The sequence below is a fragment of the Leptodactylus fuscus genome, chromosome 6, assembly GCF_031893055.1.
Source record: "Leptodactylus fuscus isolate aLepFus1 chromosome 6, aLepFus1.hap2, whole genome shotgun sequence".
NCBI classification, from domain to species: domain Eukaryota; kingdom Metazoa; phylum Chordata; class Amphibia; order Anura; family Leptodactylidae; genus Leptodactylus; species Leptodactylus fuscus.
The window spans coordinates 40,375,965-40,398,179 of NC_134270.1; the positions used below are offsets into that span (position 1 = coordinate 40,375,965).

A 22,215-nucleotide genomic window follows, 5' to 3' on the forward strand; every position below is an offset into this window, starting at 1 on the left:
CTTATGAACTAAGAGATGAATCACTTAACTTCAAGGGTAACAAAGCGTAATACCCTTGTTTAATTAAAAATAATAAAAATCCCTTTGAGAACCATGTTATTCAACTATGTTTAGTTGGGGCTTGAAAAAAAATATATAGTAGTACTACCATGTCATGTTGCTTTATTACATTGGGTCTTTGGCAGAAAGTCCTATGTAAGGAGACAAGGAGAAAACTTTAAAGGGGTTTTCCAGGCAATAAAAACTTAAAAAAAAAAGAAAAGAAGGTATTTTAGTGCTATTAATGGGTTAATAATTGCACCAAAATATCTTTAGCAGTGTTTTGGGTGATTTTTGAGTTTCTGTGAGAGCTCCTGGCATCCTCTGCATTTGTTTACATGGGTAGCTTCCTGCTGTCAGCCTACAACTCCTATGATCCCGCCCTCACTCCCTCCCCCTCCCTCTCTCACACCCCGTCCCTGTTTCCCTAGATAGCCCACGGACAACTAGCCCTACCTACCCATCTAACTAGCTGAACCCACCGCATCATACTTACCTGTTGTCTGTGTCATGGAGATCAGTTTCTTCTGTGCTGCCGCTGCCTCCTTCTTCTGTGGACTTCTTGCACATGCGTAGTCGGCACTCTTCACTTCTGCCGGCAATTGTACAATAGGGTTAGAATCTCTGGCTCTATCGTGTAGGCCCCGGCAGAAACGAAGGAAGTGACGTTTTGTGACAGAAGACTAAAGACAGGTAAATATGATGGGGTCGGGTGAGGGACTATTGGTTTCTGGAAATAGCAAAACGGAACGTCACCGGATTATCATAAAGTGTGCCTGTGTATTCTCAGGGATATGGGTAAATATAGATTTTTTTTATTTTTTTTAAGGCGGGGGGAGGGGGGTTAGTTTAGTATTTAATTTTTGTTTTTTTCCCAGATAACCTCTCTAATAACACAACATGAAAACATTGGCCACCCTCGATAGCAGGAAATGTGATATTTACAGTAGTAGTTTGTGTACTGTGCAGTTGGACATTTATTTCAAACCAACTACATATTCCGAAAGGTTATATAGTAATCCATTATTCTAAAACTAAAATGTACCCTTTGTGCTGGATCTTTGTGGAGATGACTTCCCTCTGTAGCAGGGTAATGATCCACTACACACCAAGTTTTTGTATGAAAAGCTAAATGTTCTAGCTGTCATTGACTGCCCTTTACAGCCACTTGACATCATATCCTTGACATATTTAGGGTGGATTGACACTTGGTGTAACTTACGCTATGGACAAATATAGTTGAATATACAGTGGGGCAAAAAAGTATTTAGTCAGTCACCAATAGTGCAAGTTCCACCACTTTAAAAGATGAGAGGCGTCTGTAATTTACATCATAGGTAGACCTCAACTATGAGAGACAAAATGAGAAAACAAATCCAGAAAATCACATTGTCTGATTTTGTAAGAATTTATTTGCAAATTATGGAGGAAAATAAGTATTTGGTCACCTACAAACAATCAAGATTTCTGGCTCTCACAGACCTGTAACATCTTCTTTAAGAGTCTCCTCTTTCCTCCACTCATTACCTGTAGTAATGGCACCTGTTTAAACTTGTTATCAGTATAAAAAAACACCTGTGCACACCCTCAAACAGCCAGACTCCAAACTCCACTATGGTGAAGACCAAAGAGCTGTCAAAGGACACCAGAAACAAAACTGTAGCCCTGCACCAGGCTGGGAAGACGGAATCTGCAATAGGCAACCAGCTTGGATTGAAGAAATCAACTGTGGGAGCAATAATTAGAAAATGGAAGACATACAAGACCACTGATAATCTCCCTCGATCTGGGGCTCCACGCAAAATCTCACCCCGTGGGGTCAAAATGATCACAAGAACGGTGAGCAAAAATCCCAGAACCACGCGGTGGGACCTAGTGAATGAACTGCAGAGAGCTGGGACCAATGTTACAAAGCCTACCATCAGTAACACACTACGCCGCCAGGGACTCAGATCCTGCAGTGCCAGACGTGTCCCACTGCTTAAGCCAGTACATGTCCGGGCCCGTCTGAAGTTTGCTAGAGAGCATTTGGATGATCCAGAAGAGTATTGGGATAATGTCCTATGATCTGATGAAACCAAACTGGAACTGTTTGGTAGAAACACAACTTTTCGTGTTTGGAGGAAAAAGAATACTGAGTTGCATCCATCAAACACCATACCTACTGTAAAGCATGGGGGTGGAAACATCATGCTTTGGGGCTGTTTCTCTGCAAAGGGGCCAGGATGACTGATCCAGGTACATGAAAGAATGAATGGGGCCATGTATTGTGAGATTTTGAGTGCAAACCTCCTTCCATCAGCAAGGGCATTGAAGATGAAACGTGGCTGGGTCTTTCAACATGACAATGATCCAAAGCACACCGCCAGGGCAACGAAGGAGTGGCTTTGTAAGAAGCATTTCAAGGTCCTGGAGTGGCCTAGCCAGTCTCCAGATCTCAACCCTATAGAAAACCTTTGGAGGGAGTTGAAAGTCCGTGTTGCCAAGCGACAGCCCCAAAACATCACTGCTCTAGAGGAGATCTGCATGGAGGAATGGGCCAACAAACCAACAACAGTGTGTGCCAACCTTGTGAAGACTTACAGAAAACGTTTGAACTCTGTCATTGCCAACAAAGGGTATATAACAAAGTATTGAGATGAAATTTTGTTACTGACCAAATACTTATTTTCCACCATAATTTGCAAATAAATTCTTACAAAATCAGACAATGTGATTTTCTGGATTTGTTTTCTCATTTTGTCTCTCATAGTTGAGGTCTACCTATGATGTAAATTACAGACGCCTCTCCTCTTTTTAAGTGGTGGAACTTGCACTATTGGTGACTGACTAAATACTTTTTTGCCCCACTGTATCTTAAAAAGGACATTACATTTCACCATTTCTAACCGTGTCCAGCTCTATGCATCATTTAATAGCTGCAGCTCCACTAATAACCGTACAAAATTTTTAGTCCCCACCATCCCTGAGCAATAAGTGTTAGTTTTGGTGCTTCATATGTTATATAGACTCCGATACTGTCCATCACTTCCCTTTGACTGCTTCTGACGGACACCATCCACATGACGGTTCAGGCATGAAAACTAACTGCACTGATTGCTCAGGAATGGTGGGGACTACAGAAAAAATTTCCGGTTGTGCTGGAATCAGTGAAGCAGCAGCTATTAACAAATGCTAAGAACTGGAGTTGATCGCAATGCTGAAAAGTTCTCTTTAAATGTGGATTTGCAGGTCCATTGCATTGCTATTCCTATGATCATGGCAGAATGACATGGATTGGTGATGACTGTGTGGACTAGCATACAGAATAGTCGGATACATTCGGCCACCACCACCGTTATGTGCTCACGTCTGGTAATCTGTTAAATCATTGACTTTTTATTCCTGTAATATCATACAAATAATTCCCCTTTCTTTCAAGTGTAAAGCCATTACTTCTGCTTGTCCCATTAAGCCGTCGTTCACATCATTCACACTGGATATGTGACAGGTTTATCGTCGGAGCGCTCTCATAAAGTGTTTGTTTACTGATGGAATGTTAAGTGACTTGTCCATGTCTGACGCGTATTGTCACTCGCACGTCACACCGTCCGCTATTCCAGCAGGGATCGCCGTCTGCCGCCTCTTGTTTAAACAGTGACCCATCCTTTGTTCTTTACTATAAGGAATTCTTATTCTTGATTTCGCAAACAGGTCATTGTACGTTTACCTGCAGCCTCCAAATCAATATCCTCCATAGATCAATTATAGTTTCCGACTGAACATATGGAAGTAAATGTATAGTAAACAGTAAGGGTTCATTCACATTACGTGATTTGGTTATTACAATATTTGCTATGTCCTACCTGTTTGGATCAAACACGTCGCAATTGGACTTGGTGACTGTTACTCACCTCTCCTGGGTTCCGGCAAGGCGCATAGATGCAAGCATGACCCATGTGACTACTGAGGCTCAATCACAAGCCTCACGGTCCCTAATGTCAGGCAGAAGTGCCAAAGAGAACAAAGAACTGTGCCGGAGCCCAGGAGAGGTGAGTAACACTGTGTTTTATGTTTGATAACTTTCCCTGGACCTCCACTTATTATACTCCAGGTTCTGAAGAGACCCCAAACTATAATAACCGTTTCAGTTGTGCCGTGTTCGTCAAGCCAAGCCACCAGGGATCCTCACAAGGTTCGCCCAACGCGTATTTGTACTGTAAAAATGCCGTAGTGTAAAGGGGCATGGCATAAATAATCGCCATTAATCGTAATCCAAGTAAAATACCTGATCGATTTTGATTTAGGTCATAATCGCCAAGCCCTAGGTACAACACTTCACTGGTGACACTCCTACAAGATGGCTGCCTCAGTTCTTCAGTCTGGGAGGTCTCTTGGGATACTCCTGGTGCACAGCAATGGATGATAGATGGCCAAGGTGAATGACACTAGATGGTAGATTACGTAAGTACTGGTAAATTAATTTTTATTTTCCATAGCTGGACAATACATCTTGAGCCCTGGTCTCTTTTTCAAGACTATGTAACTAAAATTTGTAAAATAAACATTAAAAAATGGATGTACAGCTGTTTTTTGAAAGGCAGCTGTTGGCTAACAAACTATGGAAGCCCATAGGACATCTGGGACATGTACTGTGTGGGTAGTGGAGTTCCCCTGCACAGGTGGCTTAATCCAGTCCCCATTCCCATTTCAGAATCATTGAGGACCTAGAGGTTGGACCCAACATCAATGTGATGGCATAGCCTAGCAATATATAAAGGGGGATACCCCATTAACACCATAACTGCCGATGAGGGGTATATCAGTCATGGCAGGATGCTAGTTCCTACATCATGATGCATATCCATGTATCTGTAATAGAAATCTCATGGACACTGCCCTATGTCCCCAGGAAATTTGCACAGGAGCAGGCCATATCTGGACTCTGCCTGCAACTGCTCAGGGCTAGTTGCAGTCTTGACAGTTTGACCCCTTAGTTAATATGGTCAGTAGCCACCTTTGCAGTTAAATTGGTACTGTCATTACATCAGACTTTGCATAAGTGAACAGTACAAGTGATTGTAAGAAGCTTTGTAATACGTCTTATCAAAGAGAAATGTCTTTTTCACCTCCTATCAGGCTATTTCTCTTGTCCTACCGTCTGAAAAATCAACTTTCACTCTGAAATTCCCTGTTGTATCTGTTTTGAGACAAAAGTCTGGTCACATGACTCAGATGACTCAAGTATTAGATAACACTAGCTGGTACCCGCGACTTCGTCTGCGGTGATTGTAGCAGTGGGTATATACAGACGTGGGTAAGGTTTTCGTACTGTGTATAAGGTATGGGATATGAAATGTAAGTTTGTATCTTGTTTTTGCTGTAATTCAGAGAATACGTGAGACTTTTGTGTTGAAGTTACTTTGTATTTGAGCTGCTATATATACGGTGTTGTGAGAAACTTTACATAGTGACTTTGGGACTGAGGTATTTGAAGTTAACCCTTTCCCGCCGATGGCATTTTTTTGATTTTCGTTTTTGACTCCCCTCCTTCTAAACCCCATAACTTTTTTATTTCTCCGCTCCCAGAGCCATATGAGGTCTTAATTTTTCCTGGGACAAATTTTTCTTCATGATGCCACCATTATTTATTCTATATAATGTACTGGGAAGCAGGGAAAAAATTCAGAATGTGGTGGATCTGAAGAAAAAATGCATTTCTGCGACTTTCTTACGGGCTTTGGTTTTACGGCGTTCACTGTGCAACCAAAATGACATGTCCCCTGTATTCTGTGTTTCGTTACGATTCTGGGGATACCAAATTTATATGGTTTTATTTACATTTTGACCCCTTAAAAAAAAATCCAAAACTGTGTTAAAAAATTATTTTTTGAAAAGTCGCCATAATCCGACAGCCGTAACTTTTTTTATACATGCGTGTACGGGGATGTATAGGGCGTCTTTTTTTGCGGGAACGGGTGTACTTTGTAGTTCTACCATTTTTGGGAAATGTTATTGCTTTGATCACTTTTTATTCAAATTTTTAGCAGAATCAAAACAGTGAAAAAATGGCAGTTTGGCACTTTTGACCATTTTTACCGAACAGGAAAAATATTTGTATAGCTTTGTAGAGTGGGCGATTTAGGACGCGCGGATACCTAACATGTATGTATTTCACAGTTTTTAACTACTTTTATATGTGTTCTAGGGAAAGGGGGGTGATTTGAATTTTTAATCCTTTTTATTTATTGTTTTTATATTTTTTTTACTTTTTTTAAACTTTTTTTTTTGCATTTATTAGACCGCCTAGGGGTATTGACATGGGTGGGCGGTGTCGCGGATTGTCAGAGTGGTGGGGGCAAACATGGCTGCTCCGGAGCGTTAAAGAGAGCCTCCTGGAGAATCGTTAAGGTGAGGGGCAAAGTGGTAAAGTCTATGTATATGTGATTGTGTGGGGTTAGGGGCGAGGCTGTAGAGGGCAATATGAATTTTGTGGCTTGCTATGGTCCAAAGTGTGTGAGATTGCAGAGATGGTGGTGTGAGTTTGGGTTTTGTGGGGGTCCTGGCACAAACGTATGTGTGCTATTGTGACGAAAAGTAGCCTATTGCGCAATCCAGTGTAATAACTATGTTTGTGGAAAATTTCAGCCAAATCGGTGGAGCGGTTTTTGCGTGATTGACCGCCAAACATCCGAACATCTAAAGGGTCCTGGGAAAAACGTATGTGCGCTATTGTGACGAAAAGTAGCCTATTGCGCAATCGAGTGTAGGGACTATGTTTGTGGAAAATTTTAGCCAAATCGGTGGAGCGGTTTTTGCGTGATTGACCGCCAAACATCCGAACATCCAAAGGGTCCTGGGAAAAACGTATGTGAGCTATTGTGACGAAAAGTAGCCTATTGCGCCATTGATTGTAGGGACTATGTTTGTGGAAAATTTCAGCCAAATCGGGGTCCAAAGTGTGTGAGATTGCAGAGATAGTGGTGTGAGTTTGGGTTTTGTGGGGGTCCTGGGAAAAACGTATGTGCGATATTGTGACAAAAAGTAGCCTATTGTTTAATCGGGTGTATTAACTATGTTTGTGGAAAATTTCAGCCAAATCGGTGGAGCGGTTTTTGCGTGATTGAGGAACAAACATCCAAACATGCAAACATCCAAACACACAAACCCACAAACTCACAAACTTTCACATTTATAATATTAATAGGATAAGGTCCCACCATGGTGAAATTCAGTATGTCTGGGGTGGGAGTGATCATAAAGTGCAGGAAATAAGAGAAGAAATCTTGGCTTACGCTAGATTTGCACTAGCATTCGGCCTTCCTCAACCGGACCTGAAAATTAGAAACCCTATTTGCTTAAAAAGCAGTTACCTGCGGACCCCATAGACTAGAATGCTTGCAGGACTTTTCTCTGCACATTTTAAGTGGAATGGGAGACAGAGTCCCCAAATGGTTACCCAATGCTGGTGTGTCCGCAGCCTTAGGCAGGGTTTACACTACCGTCGGTGTCCGATGCTAATGTCCGCGCAAAATCTTGCACAGACGTTAGCATTGGACACTAGTTGTGTCCGTTACATTTTGCATTGATTTTAATGGGACATCATGTGCGTTCTTTACGGTCCGTGTCTGTCCTTAATTGTCCGTTCACAAAAATGTCCGATTTTTCAAGCAGACAGCAAAAACCTGTATTTTCCACGGACATTAGCATCGGACACTGTCTGACGGACACCGACACTAGTGTAAACGCTCCTTTAGACTGATTATATTGCAGAATATAACTCCGAAAAGGAAGAGATAGAAAGTCACTCCTCGTGTGCACCCACATTGCATCTTATCCCGAAAAGTCAAATTAAATGACAGATATTGAGGGCAGGGGCTGCCTTTGTCTGTCCCTCTGCAAACCACTACTCAATTGCTTGGGTACTGATTGGTTGGGAAGTATTACAAGTACAGCATTGTTTTCTTATTACCTTCCTTCACCCCCAAAAATAGATTATAAAAACGAACAAATTTAATGTACTCAAAAACAAAAACCAGTGCCACTAAAAATACAACTGCAGATTTGTGTGTGCCTTTTGCTGGACCATTGTTGTTTTAGGGCCCGAGCCCTCCGGAGCCTCCTGTCTATCAATTCATCATATCCTTTGAATATGCCATAAATGTCCGTGATGGGAATACCCATTCATGTAACTCTAAAAATCCCCAATCATAAGAAAATTCTTCAAAACCACATAAATTATTGTAATTAACTGCTTAAATGTTAGAATTCTCCATCCAGCTCTGGACGTCTCTCCCAAAGAGTATGGAGTAGTAGACGTACTTGCTGTTGTGTGCATTGTACATCTAGCCCAAAGTGAAATCTCCGCTCCAAATCTGTTGCGAGCGAAATGATCAGGTTGCGTTTCTCCTGTCGCTTATTGTCTCTGAAGAGTTGAAGTGATAGTTGAGAACCCTCAGGCGCTAAACGGCAGCATTGAAGTTAATGAAAACCTGCAGGCGTATAAATGGTACGTAATCCTGATCTACTCGTAGCCTTAAACGCGCTGCTTACTGTCTAGCTGAAATAAGTACACTTGACGTGTTCCATCACACTTGGAGTGTTTAATCATTGTGGTACAGGAGAAGTGCACGCAACATGGTGTGATTGGAAGAGCTTTCCTGGCATAGAAATTTCTCCAGTGTTGTCCTGATACTTCACTTTAGTTATTTCGGAAAGGTAGACAATGGCAGCTATCTTGTTCTTCTACGGCAGTCGCTTCCGTTGAGGATCATCCTTTATGACTTGGGAAAATTCACAGAGGCTTCTATTTTTACTGTCCATTTGCAATGGCATCCTTGGGTTCACGTTAAATCGACAATATTCCTAATATCTTATATATACTTTAAAGGGGTTGTCTGGGCAAAAAGTGTATTTTTTTTTTACATAGGTCGGGGGAGGTGAAAAAAAAAAATCCTATTCTCCTGTCTCCAGTGCCTTCCAGTGCGGTCTGGTCCTGCCGATTCATTGTTGTCCAGTCAGCAGCCTCCGCAAAGTACACATGATGTCATTTCCTGTGGCGTCCAGGGTCCCTTACTGAGGCCTCATCAGTCACGTATAGGGATCATTGGGAGAGGATTTGGCCGGTGAGGAATTTCACTTCAAGAAGACAATGGAGCACCGAGGACAATGGATCGGACCGCGCTGGGAGGACACTGGAGCACCGAGGACAGGTGAGGTTTTGGGTTTTTTTCCTGGACAACCTCTTTACGACCAGGGCTACACTGTGTGACTTTTCGCAGCGCTACAGATTCGACTTTATCTATTGAGCTACACCTGTAGTCCAAAGGACTTCAGTTGAGTTGTATGTTATCCTTTGGGCTACTGCTGTAGCTCAAGGGTTAAAATCAATTAGCAGAGCTACAAAAAGTCAGAGTGTAGCCCCGGCCAAAAAAAACTCAAAAATATCCAAATAGAAGAGCAGCAAATCAACAATTCTTGCATAAAAATCTTGGTTTATGTTGGCTCGTAAAAACCATCTTCATGGTTTTTATGAGAGCAGTGATACAAAAATAAGTTACAGCTGGTACATGAGTTGAAATAAAAAACTTTATACAAGAATTTTTGAGTTTCCGCTCTTCTATTTCACCATTTTTGAGTTTTGGTTATGTATGTCTATTTTACAGTACATTTTGGGAGCTCAGCGCCGATGGGATTCTCAAAGCTACGGCGTCCTGTATTATGGAAATAGATCAGACTTGAGAGTAGTGCCGACTGATTTCTACATTTGTTGGATTACTTATAGTTTATCATATGGATTGTCCAAATCTCCAAGCCTGGTGCCATGATGCTCACATGTTATCTTGCAGCAGGAGGCGCACCAAGCTTGTTTGTATGTGTGTGGGGAGGGGGCAGTAAGCTGCTGTTGGATACCTTTTGTGGCAGCTTTTCTCCCTAAAACCAAAGGATCGGGCATTATAAAATTTGATATGCCCCATTCTTCTTTGTCCCAATATAATCTGTTGGGGGCAGGGGGGAGTCAGTAAGGACCTATATGCCTAAAATAGTCAGTTAATCCTACTGAAATTGTCATGTTTGGTCAAATTTTCTCTTACTTGTATAGAAGCCTTTGAATCTTTTGACCGTCTATAGTGGATCATGTTGACCTAAAATGAATGTATCGCCAATTTTTTTAAAAAATTTTTTTGTTAAAACCAGATAGTGAAATATATCACTTGTACTAATCTGTATTTTTATTTTTAGCTTGTGATTTATTCTACTTTCTGTACATGATTATGGTGCTGCCATCTCATGATATGCTTTATGCATAGTTATAGCCATAGGTAGCAATAGTCTGGAGCCAACTCAGTGATATCTGTGGGAGAGTCTTCTACACATACTGTGTACAGGCAGGGGGAAGAGATAAGCTGTGACATTATCTATTAGTAGTAGATGCAAAGATGGGTCACTATGGGTGCTACTTACATAGGTGTTATCTTCTATTGTTATACTGTCTATGACGTAAATGAGATGACTGAAATTCACAACTTTCCGCCTATTTTTAGGCTTAGTGGACAAAGCGGAAACTGCAGGATATACCGTATTTTTCGGACTATAAGACGCACTTTTTTTCCCCAAAATTTGGGGGGAAAAGAAGGGTGCGTCTTATAGTCCGAATGTGGCGCCTGGCACCCGCTGTGATAGAGAGGCGGGTGCCGACGAAGGATAGATGCAGGTGCCGGGGCCTGAGACATCGCTGCGCTCCTTTGCCCTGCATGAAGCCAGCAGCGGCAGGGGCGATGCTACGGTATTCCGCTCCTCCGTCCCCCCGCCGCTGGCTTCATGCAGGGCAGGGCAGCGATGTCTCAGGCCCCGGCGTCTATCCCTCCCCGGCATCCGCCTCTCTAGTACAGCGGATGCCGGGTCTTAGTCTGGATTGGCGGCCCCTTCTCCCCTGGGGCCGGTCCCCACCGGCCCTATACCTGTAAAGTTGCAGGCCGGCTCCTGTGCGGCGATATCGCAAGAGCCGACCTGTTCGGGTGACAGCCGGGAGCCTAATGAGGCTCCCAGGCCTGTCACTGCTATATTAGTATTGCGGCTGGGTCTATGACCAGCCGTAATACTAATATACAGAATGTCCCATAGACGGCAATACAGTTGTATTGCCGTCTATGGGACTTGCAATCAAGTGACCGCAGGTTCAAGCCCCCGGGGGGGAATAAAATAGTAAAAAAAAAAAAAAAAGCTATAAAAATATGAAATAAAAGTTCTAAATCACTCCTTTCCCTAGAATATATATAACAGTAGAAAAAACACTCTATGCGTCCCCGTACAGCTGCAGAGTCACCTGTCAATGTGGCCTTGCAGCTGTTGCAAAACTACAACTCCCATATTTTTTTTTAAAAAAAAATATAGATAGCGACATAGCAAATGAAAAATAAATTCTTAGAAATTCATTACAAATATGTTTCACATAAAGGCTTGGTATAATAAATGGGCCATCGACTTTTTCCACAGTTCAACTTCTTCATATATAGCTTCCCATTACTTGGTATGTAATATTAAACGGGGCTATTAGGAAACGGAGCTTAACCTGCAAAAAACAAGCCCCACACATGACTAGGAAAGTAATGGCTTTTGAAAGGCAGAATGTAAAAGAAGAAAGTGGAAAATGGTCATGTCAAGAGGGGTTAATACGCTGTATATTTGGGTCTGCTCCTTATTAAAATATGTTTCTCCAGATGATGCTTTTGCATATTTTTCAAGACAATGGGGCAGATTTACTATTGGAAAGGTGCCAGAATTCTTGCTCAATTTGTCCCAAAAAACTGGCATCGATACATGTATCCAATGTATTCAAGTATAAGTAAACTTTCGGATAACTTTTTATTATCTGGTAGTATTTGTGTCATAAATAAATTTTGCAGTATACTTGATTAACAAATTTTGCACACTTTTCCCTTGTTTCTGTATTGATCTCACTGAATGTTACTGTGCATGGAGTAGGGAGCTGTGTAACATAAGGGAAAATAAGGGGAGGGTCTCTTCAAACAGTCATATCTCAGACATTATAAATTGTACAAACTTGATTTTGGTGTCAAAAGAAAGAGGAGATTGTCTTTTGAAAACATTACTTGGATTAGGATATTTATATGAAACTTTATGTAATACATATGATATAAAAATCCCAAACTCGACTGTTTTCAACCAATGATCTCTTCGGAGAGTGTCTTGTTCAAGAACTCCTCTCTCATATGACACCAAAATCAAGTTTGTACGTTTTATAATGCCTGAGATAGAACTGTTTGTAGTGACCCTCCCCTCCTATATTACATAGGCCCGGACTCCATACACAGTAACATTCAGTGAGAGGCAGGAACAGCTCTCAATACAGAAACAATGGTAAGAATGGAGGATTTCACATAAAGGAGCCAAAATCTGTTCATAAAGTATATTACAAAATGTATGAATGACACAAAATGCTGTTCAAAAATTTAGTTACGCTCTAACTGTTTAAGACACTTTCTATATCTTGTTTGACAAGGGGGTGGGATTTAGTAGAAATGGACAGGACTTCAGAGGCAACACTGTGCACCGAAATGTAGGCGCATTTTATCTCTGAAGGTAAGCAGGATAATAGGTGGTGTAAACTTAGTCTAGCCAGTCTATATACGCACCAGATATGGCACAGTTTAAGACTGTCTAGTTTAAGCTTGCCCTGTCTATTAAAGAAGTTTAGTAACTCTGCCCCCATTGAATGAAGGTGAGTATATAACATCACCACGTCAAATTTACGTATATGGAATACAACAGCGTCAGGTGACCAAACTCTCAGGTTACTGCAGAAATCTATTTGGTGACTAAATACTTTATTACAGGTATGTGTGTTTTTGGTTTTTTTGTTTGTGTTTTTTTTATTACTAGCCCCATTAAATTATTGTTGGCTAAAACTGCTGATTTTGGCAGGCTGGCCGACTGTCTGATGTGTCCGGGGTCTTCAGCCTGATTTGCCTTCAGACAGAGGCTAAAATTGTCCTTGGTAACTAACTGGTCGGCTTTGGGTAACAATTCCAGAGGAGACTGTTTGTAGGGAAATCTGGCAAAGTAGACCTGCTCGAGGGCACTTAAAGATTGACTGGAATGTCCATAAAAAGATGATGATCTCTGCATTGCTTCATTGGATTGTGGACACAAGAGAATATCTCAGCTCCTATTTAAAGAGGACCTTTCATCAGATTGGGCACTGACTGTAAAGCACTACGGTACCGGGACCGATAGCGCTTTACCTGGGGTACAGAGTGGGAAAGCCAAAAGTGTGCTGAATTCAGCGAACTGTCAGCTTTCCAGCAGTATATAGAAGTGCCCGTGCCCAATCTAATGAAAGGTCCTCTTTAAGGCCTCTACACAAAACTGTGAGGCATTTTGGACCTGGTGGATGTCCTTGAAATGATCCAGCTGGCTCCTATGTCGTTCCCTGGTTTTTCAGGAGGTTCGGTCTATTTTTTTTTTTATTTATTTTATTTAATATCATTTGCTTTAGTGAGCTGACCAGAAATTGTTCTTTTCCATTCAGGCACAGAACCTTGGCCCTTCTACTTCATCAATGGCTTCCTCAACTTCAACGTTGTCTTCATTATGGCTCTGTTTGCTTTGCCCTTGACGTGGCTGATGGAGCATCTGCTGCAGAAAATTAATAGTAAGGATTTGTTGATTTATCTTTGTATAAGGCTTAAAAAGGTTTCCAGGCTAATTTTTACTTTATTATTTTATTAGGCTGGAAGAAGTGGAAAAAACAAAAAACCTTACTTCCCTGTTCCCGATGCTCCTCTGTCCTGCTGCTCGGCTGTCTTCTATTGCGGAAGTCCTCGCTGGCTGTGACATTCTGTGTTCTGCTGAGGCCAATCAGTTGCCTAAGAATAAGACCCGAGGATGTCACAGGTAGGGACGTCCCATGTCCTTTGCTAAGGCCGCTGATTGGGACATCCACCAGAAGAAGACAATGGTGCAGCAGGATTGGATCACACTGGGAGACACCAGAGCATCGGGGACAGGTGATTTTTTTTTTTTTCCCTTCCCTAACCTAATTAAAAAAAATAAAAAAGTCTCAACAACCCCTAATTTTTTTTTTTTTTTAATAAATGAAACCTTTTCATTACACGCTGTTGTCATACAGTCAAGTAGTTTGTACATCCAAAGAGCAGGGCAACTATTTCTCATATATATAAACAATTAAACAGCCCAGTTTAAGCTTCTGCACTCTGACCCTGTTCTTAGTTGGTACTTTGTGGAGATTTTCAGTTTAGACATCTGCAGTCTCCAGCTGTAGTAAAAACTTCAATTCTTAGCTGAGTTATTATAGGTATCTTACTTTTGAGAGATTTCCCTTCATGACAACGCAGTACAGTCTTGCAAGAGGCTACTGCAATAAGATTTCACCAGACACCTAACCACTTAAAGTGGTGCCCTGAAGGGTATTTTTACATGGCGTGTTTTGTTTTTTGGGGTTTTTTTAAATACACCTACACACTGGGAACCTCCAGTGCAGATGTGACTGTAGCCCAATGCTAGGCTCACACTAGAGTTCAGGTCTGAATGGGGACCCAAAAGATGGAGACCCTGTCCGCTTAAAGAGTGGTTACCTGCAGAAACCTGTGGACCCCATAGACTATAATTGGGTCGGCCTGGTTTCCACTTGTTTTATACTGAAACCAGCGGAGAGAAATGTCCTGTTTGCAGGAATTTTCTTTCCCCCAATTCTAAGCAGAATTTGCGTCGAAGTGTGTTCGAGAGACAATTTGTGCTATTACAAGATAACACAATTGTGCTGCAATTGTAGAGTAACAACTACCCATGGCCATGTTATTTAGTTTTTTAGCCGTCTGCAAATGAGTCTTCAGAAAGCACAGGGGGCATTTCCTTTTGCTCAAAAAAGCACAGGGGGCGTCGCCTGTGTTGTCCAAAATCTCTCCAGCAACGCCTCTGTCGTCTTCTCCCGACCACGTCTTCAGCAGGCAGAGCTGACTGTGCTTGTCAGTTTGGCCGAATGAACACTCGTGTAAGAGGCCACAGGAAAATGAGCAGTTGACTCTTTCAGCTGATGACGCGGCAAAGAGGCAGTCGGGAGAGAAAGACAGAAGTGTCACTGAAGAGTCTTCAGACAGAACGGGGGACCCCCCCCGTGCTTTTTGATCAAAACGGAACGCCCCCTGTTCTTTCGGAAGACTCAAAATAACAGTGGAGCGGATCAGAATAAAGGTAAGAGAAGAATAGCCTTTCTTAAGGCTATTCCGACATGGTCTTAGTTCACAAAGGAATTCTAATGATAGACTCCCTTTAATGTTGTTCAACCCACTGATTTCAGTAGGACTGGACATCATATGTTGACCTCCCAACTCTCTCCCAGCGGTGGGAAAGAGAACGATTGGGCTGCTGAATTTCAACATGCCCTATTCTTTTGTTCTCTGGGTAGAAAAGCCAGAAGAGCAGAAGTTTGAATGCAGCTCTGAGTGAAAGCGGTCTGAAAGATGAGATGTAACACTATTTGTGTAGAATATGGAGATTTATTTGTCAAATGTGAACTTTTCATTCCAATATTAAAGGGACGTGTCTATTTTATTTGCATTTTCTACAAAAAAAATGAATGTTCTCTTTTTGCTTTAAGTGACTTTTAATTGCCAGAAAATGATCTGCCCCCATGTTGTATCCTGCTAACCACATCATTATCTTTGCTCTAGCAGTTCAGAATCTTGGTAGACCCTATTGGCTTACGTTGGCTCCAATGTATATTTGGATTTTGATATTCTTCACACGGCCACATAAAGAGGAGAGGTTTCTCTTTCCGATCTACCCACTCATCTGCTTGTGCGGGGCCGTAGCCCTCTCTGCTCTGCAGGTAATGGATACTTTTCTTATGTTTAGATGGAAGATATTATTAATCCAGGTTTCAGATACTGATCAGATATAGATGGACGATCCTGTGGATAGGCGATCAGTGTCCAAAAATATTCCCTGAGGCTAGAAAACCCCTTTAAACGAGGAAGATGTCAATGACTGGACATACAGTCATGGCCAAAAGTTTTGAGAATGATGCAAATATTAATTTTTACAAAGTCTACTGCTTCAGTTTTTCTAATGGCAATTTGCATATACTCCAGAATGTTATAAAGAGTGATCAGCTTAACAGCAATTACTTGCAAAGTCAATATTTGCCTAGAAAATGAACTTTATCCCCCAAAACACATTTCAACATCATTGCAGCCCTGCCTTAAAAGGACCAGCTAACATCGTTTCAGTGATTGCTCCATTAACACAGGTGTGGGTGTTGATGAGGACAGGGCTGGAGATCAATCTGTCATGATTAAGTAAGAATGACCCCACTGGACACTTTAAAAGGAGGCTGTTGCTTGGCATCATTGTTTCTCTTCTGTTAACCATGGTTATCTCTAAAGAAACACGTGCAGTCATCATTGCACTGCACAAAAATGGCCTAACAGGGAAGAGTATCGGAGCTAGAAAGATTGCACCTCAGTCAACAATCTATCGCATCATCAAGAACTTCAAGGAAAGATGGTTCCATTGTTGGCAAAAAGGCTCCAGGGCGCCCAAGAAAGATCAGCAAGCGCCAGGACCATCTCTTAAAAGTATCTCAGCTGCGGGATCGGGCTACCAGCAGTGCAGAGCTTGCTCAGGAATGGCAGCAGGCAGGTGTGAGTGCATCTGCACGCACTGTGAGGCGGAGACTCTTGGAGCAAGGCCTGGTCTCAAGGAGAGCAGCAAAGAAGCCACTTCTCTCCAGAAAAACATCAGGGACAGACTGATATTCTGCAAAAGGTACAGGGAGTGGACTGCTGAGGACTGGGGGAAAGTCATGTTCTCTGATGAATCCCCTTTTCAATTGTTTGGGACATCTGGAAAACAGCTTATTAGGAGAAGATGAGGTGAGCGCTACCACCAGTCTTTGCTCGTGCCAACTGTAAAGCATCCTGAAACCATTCATGTGTGGGGTTGCTTCTCAGCCAAGGGAATCGGCTCTCGCACAGTCTTGCCTAAAAACACAGCCATGAATAAAGAATGGTACCAGAATGTCCTCCAAGATCAACTTCTCCCAACCGTCCAAGAGCAGTTTGGCGATCAACAATGCCTTTTCCAGCATGATGGAGCACCTTGCCATAAAGCAAAGGTGATAACTAAATGGCTCAGGGAACAAAACATAGAGATTTTGGGTCCATGGCCTGGAAACTCCCCAGATCTTAATCCCATTGAGAACTTGTGGTCAATCATCAAGAGACGGGTGGACAAACAAAAACCTACAAATTCTGACAAAATGCAAGCATTGATTGTTCAAGAATGGACTGCTATCAGTCAGGATTTGGTCCAGAAGTTGATTGAGAGCATGCCAGGGAGAATTGCAGAGGTCCTGAAGAAGAAGGGTCAACACTGCAAATATTGACTTGCTGCATTAACTCATTCTAACTGTCAATATAAGCTTTTGTTACTCATAATATGATTGCAATTCTATTTCTGTATGTGATAAAAACATCTGACAAACACACAGAAAAACCAGAGGGCAGCAGATCATGTGAAAATATAAATATTTGTGTCATTCTCAAAACTTTTGGCCATGACTATATACCGATACTTATCAAACAGTGAATCCTTCTTTTGTGTCCTGGATGTATTTCTCCTATTGCCCCCTTAGCCATGTAGATAATGATCCTAGCATGAAGAGTAGACACAGTGGTTGGCTGTGTTCTTAAGACTCTTCATCCTAGGATAGCTTACGGATTGAGACAAATACTTGTATGTAGTGTCTATATCTCTGTACATCAGAAGACTATCTTAAAATTGAAGTCATTGTGGCGAATATGAAATGTTAGACGTGTACAAGCGCTGGATCAAAGAGGTTTCCAGAACAATAACCTTCCAGAATGAAACGTAAGACAATATTCTGCCTCCATCTGTATATTGCTTGTTGCTATTTTCTATTTGCCCAATGAAATTGCTGTAAATTTTCTGAACAGAAGAAGCGCTGAGCGGAACAATACGATGTCGCCGTTTTACAATGGAAAATGTCTGGCAATAACAGACCATTTCAGATACTCAATCATCTGTTATATTGTCAGGCTTTTGAGAGTCATAAAGAACTTTCCGATTGCGGACACTGAACATATCACTCATTCTGTGCCAGAAAATATACAATTTACTCCTTAAGCTTGAGTTGTTTTTTCTTAAAGGGACCTGTCACCTGTCAGGTTGAACATGGTGTCTGGTCTGTGGGCAGGTTGTTATACAACAGAAGGAGCTGAGCAGATTGATACATAGTTTGTGGGAAAATTTTCAGTATAAAGGGTGTTTTATTCATTTTGTTTCTGTGCTTAAGAGTCCAGTGGGCGGTCCTACTCAGTGAGTGATAGATGATTTTGTGGGAGCACCCCGGTCAGACATCATGTTTAATACGACAGGTTCCCTTCAAATATTTAACATCAAATGGACAAGACCATTTCAGAATTGGCTGTATTCCCAAATACTGAAACACTGTATGTCCAGAGTGTAAGGATATAGTTGGGATTTTAACAACGAGATTAACAGAACTATGCCTATAAAGCTTATAATGTGCACGGGATCGGGAATAGGGATTGGCAATTAAAGTTATTCCCATTTTAAGGGGGCATTCCCTGTCTATACTGGTAGCTTATGTAAATTGAAGATTTTTCCTAAATATATTCCTTTAGCAAAGCTGCTTTGTTTGCCTGCTATGTGAACATATTCATTCCATTGTTTACACAATGTTGCCATAACGCCGGACCTGTGAGGTAGGACAAGTGACGTCACTCACTGCTCTGCCGGCAGGACAATCAGTTTAGCTTATTGCAGTTTGCTGATAAATCAGGGTCTGTTATCTCTCTATGTAAACACACAGATCACACAAGTTTGGCACAAGTGTGTGCATATTATCTGATCTGCATAAGTATTGAAATACAGGAAGTGAGAAGAAGAGACAACCGGAAAACTGCTGAAACAGGGAGATGGGAAAGCCGCTTTAATAATTCACCCTTAAGGAGTCTGTTTAACAGAATTGGCAAACCAATTCCTGACCTTTCTGGTGGGTCTTAGAGTATAGCACCTGCAGAGAGAGTGCCATAACTGCTGCATCTCCACTGTATTACATAGCAGAGATCTGGCGGTAATACCGCAATCAGAGAGCATTTTAAGTGCTTATATGGCCGCTGCTAACCCCCTGCCCACATCTCTAACCCTGTCTGTAATACAACTATTGAGACCTGCCTGGCAAGCCACAAGACAAGAATGCATAGACTGCAGTACAATTGTGTTGTAGTCTATGGTAGTGATCTTATGATCGCAGGTTCAAATCCCCTAGGGGAGCTAAATAAAATTAAAAAAAAATTAAGGTTTATTATTTACTTGCTATTGCTATATAATCATAAAATAAGAAACTTATTTAAAAGTGACATATTTATCCTGTATCCTAGAGGATACATTTCTGATAGACGGGGGGTGAGACCCCCGACCTATCTTGGAAGCTGGGAGTGTAGCTGCAGCGAACGCAAGTGCACAGTCAATTTTGCTTCTCTTACCAGCGGGGAGAGGATTTAGACTGTCATATGAAACACCAACCTTAATAAATTCCCCCACTGTTTTTACTGTAGTAGTGATTTTGTAGCTGATAGACTCCCTTCAATTTGCTATCTACTCACCATATTGGCTGTCTGGTAAATCACGTCCATCCCCTTGCACTTACATATCCATATTATCTATGCATGTTTTTCTGTTTGAGGCCAAAAATATATGTTTCGGCTCTTATAAAGTCCCCTACATGGCACTATCATTGATTTAGGGACTGATTGTTTCCTACTAGCAAATAAATGAAGCCTGTTCTTAAAGCCCGGTAAACCTAATTTAATGGGTCCTGGTTTCCAACAAATGTATATGTGCTCTTTTAAAAATGTATTTGGCTAAAAAAAATTTTTTGTCTTTTTTGTTCTAGAAATGTTACCATTTTTTATTCCAACGTTACCGTTTAGAGCATTATACAGTTTCTTCAAACTGGCTTGCCATTGGTACTGTCCTACTTTTCGGTCTCTTGTCCTTTTCTCGTTCCATCGCCCTGTTCAGAGGTGAGTTTATTGTTTAAGTGTACTCTGTTCTATGTTTGGGGGCTTTTTATCAAGGGTGTGACATGAATGGGGGCCAATTTAAAGGGATTCTATCATTAAAATTGTATTTTCTCTGCTTTCCACTTCGGAATAGCCTTAAGAAAGGCTATTCTTCTCCTACCTTTAGATGTCTTCTCCAGGCTGCCGTTCCGTAGAAATCCTGGTTTTCATCAGTATGCAAATGAGTTCTCTCACAGCACTGGGGGCGGGCCCCAGCGCTAAAACAGCACTGGGGGCGTCCCCAATGCTGCAAGAGAACTCTCCAGCGCCACCTTCATCTTTGTCTGGAACGGTCTCTCTTTGCGTCTACTTCCGGCGCTGGGTTCAAACTTCTAGGCCTCGGGCAAAGCCGACTGTGCATGCCCGCTGGCCACAAGAAAATGGACGCTTACACAGTAAGTGTAAGAGGCTGTTTCAGACGAAGATGAAGGCGATGTTGAAGAGTTCTCTCACAGCATTGGGGATGCTCCCAGTGCTGTTTGAGTGCTGGAGCCCGCCCCCAATGCTGTGAGAGAACTCATTTGCATACCGACAAAAACAGGGATTTCTACTGAACGGCGGCCCGGAGAACACCTCTAAAGGTAGGAGAAGAATAGCCTTTCTTAAAGCTATTCCGACGTGGTAGGGGGAAGAAATACAATTTTAATGATAGAATCCGTTTAAAGGGGTTTTCTCACCATAGAATATATAGTAACTTGCAGATCAACATTCCGTTTGGGATCCCAAACCTCTGTATCATACAGCCGATATCCTTAGGAATTAAAGCTTGAAGAAGCCCATTACCCTGTGAGGGTCAGTGAATCTGAGGTCAGTACAACTCACTTCACTGCACAGGCATCCATAGTGGCTTCAGTGAGTGCAATGCCCTTATGCCATGGACCCTCAGCAGAAATTGGGCATTTTCATGAATGGGACCCTAAACCCCAATTAATAGCATGCTGGTGGTTTATTGATCCCAAACATTGGCTTTTTCTGATATTATATTACCTTTACCAACCCTTCTGTTTTTCAGGCTACCATGCACCATTAGACTTGTACCCTGAATTTTACAGAATCGCCAAAGACCCCACTCTTCATAATGTACCGGACAGCAAGACTGTGAATGTCTGTGTGGGGAAAGAGTGGTATCGGTTTCCAAGTAGTTTTCTTCTTCCGGACAAGTGAGTTTGATCCTTTCTTCGTGTTGTACAGGATATCATGGGTTAAGAGAAGGACGTCTCTTAATATGGAATTTGTCCACTGGATACTTAACATGACAAAATATACCCCATCTGCAGGAAATGCATAGGGTTATTTTTTGGGTTCATGATCATGCCTAAAACCTCAAGGCGTTTCCCTATTCATTCTGATACGGTAGTGCCCAGTTGGTGCTGACTGTGCCAGACTGTGCAAAACCACACCCCTTTGACAAAGGGAATAGCAAAATTGGTTGTTAATATATTTGTAAGTTTTTGGGAGGAATAATAGAGGAATGACACAACACTATTATTAGGGTAAGTTCACACACGGCTTCAAAAACACCTCCCATCTCAGGAGCAGATTTTTTCCCATAGTTTTTTCTTCTGCTTCCCATTCATTTCAGTGGCATTTGGAATGCAGAAAGTCATGACTCTTTTCTTTCCTGTAGTTGACAAAATCAGCTAGATGGAGAAAATCTGCTTGACTCCCATTGCGGATTTGGAAGGTGTTTTTTTATGCAAATTCCGCATCGAAATCCACCTGCTAAAAACTCTGTGTGAACTTAGACTAAGAAGAGATGCTCCAGAAATGTTATTTCGTGGAACAAATAGATATTTACCAAAACAGACAGGTCGGGGAAGATGACCTCATATGATATGAGCTCATGTAATTTATTTATTTTTTATCTTGAATTTATCAATTATAGTTGGCAACTTCAGTTCATTGAATCAGAGTTCAGAGGGCAACTCCCCAAACCTTATGCCAAGGGACGGCAAGCTACAAGAATGATCCCAAAGGACATGAATGATCAGAATCGGGAAGAGACCTCTAGATATGTGAGTAAATATATATATATATATATATA

At 41.8% G+C, this 22,215-nt stretch overlaps 1 protein-coding gene across 2 annotated transcripts in view; it reads left to right on the forward strand.

The window, feature by feature from the left end:
* Positions 1 to 22,215, forward strand: part of ALG9 (ALG9 alpha-1,2-mannosyltransferase) — a 79,349-nt gene that overhangs the window by 21,525 nt on the left and 35,609 nt on the right. The window contains exons 9-13 of one of the 2 annotated variants that reach the window (XM_075279790.1): positions 13,571 to 13,693; positions 15,732 to 15,889; positions 20,003 to 20,132; positions 21,184 to 21,331; positions 22,057 to 22,186. In XM_075279790.1, the coding sequence (XP_075135891.1) occupies positions 13,571 to 13,693; positions 15,732 to 15,889; positions 20,003 to 20,132; positions 21,184 to 21,331; positions 22,057 to 22,186 (689 nt within the window). The remainder of the gene's footprint in view (positions 1 to 13,570; positions 13,694 to 15,731; positions 15,890 to 20,002; positions 20,133 to 21,183; positions 21,332 to 22,056; positions 22,187 to 22,215) is intronic. The other variant, XM_075279791.1, reaches the window with a different exon arrangement.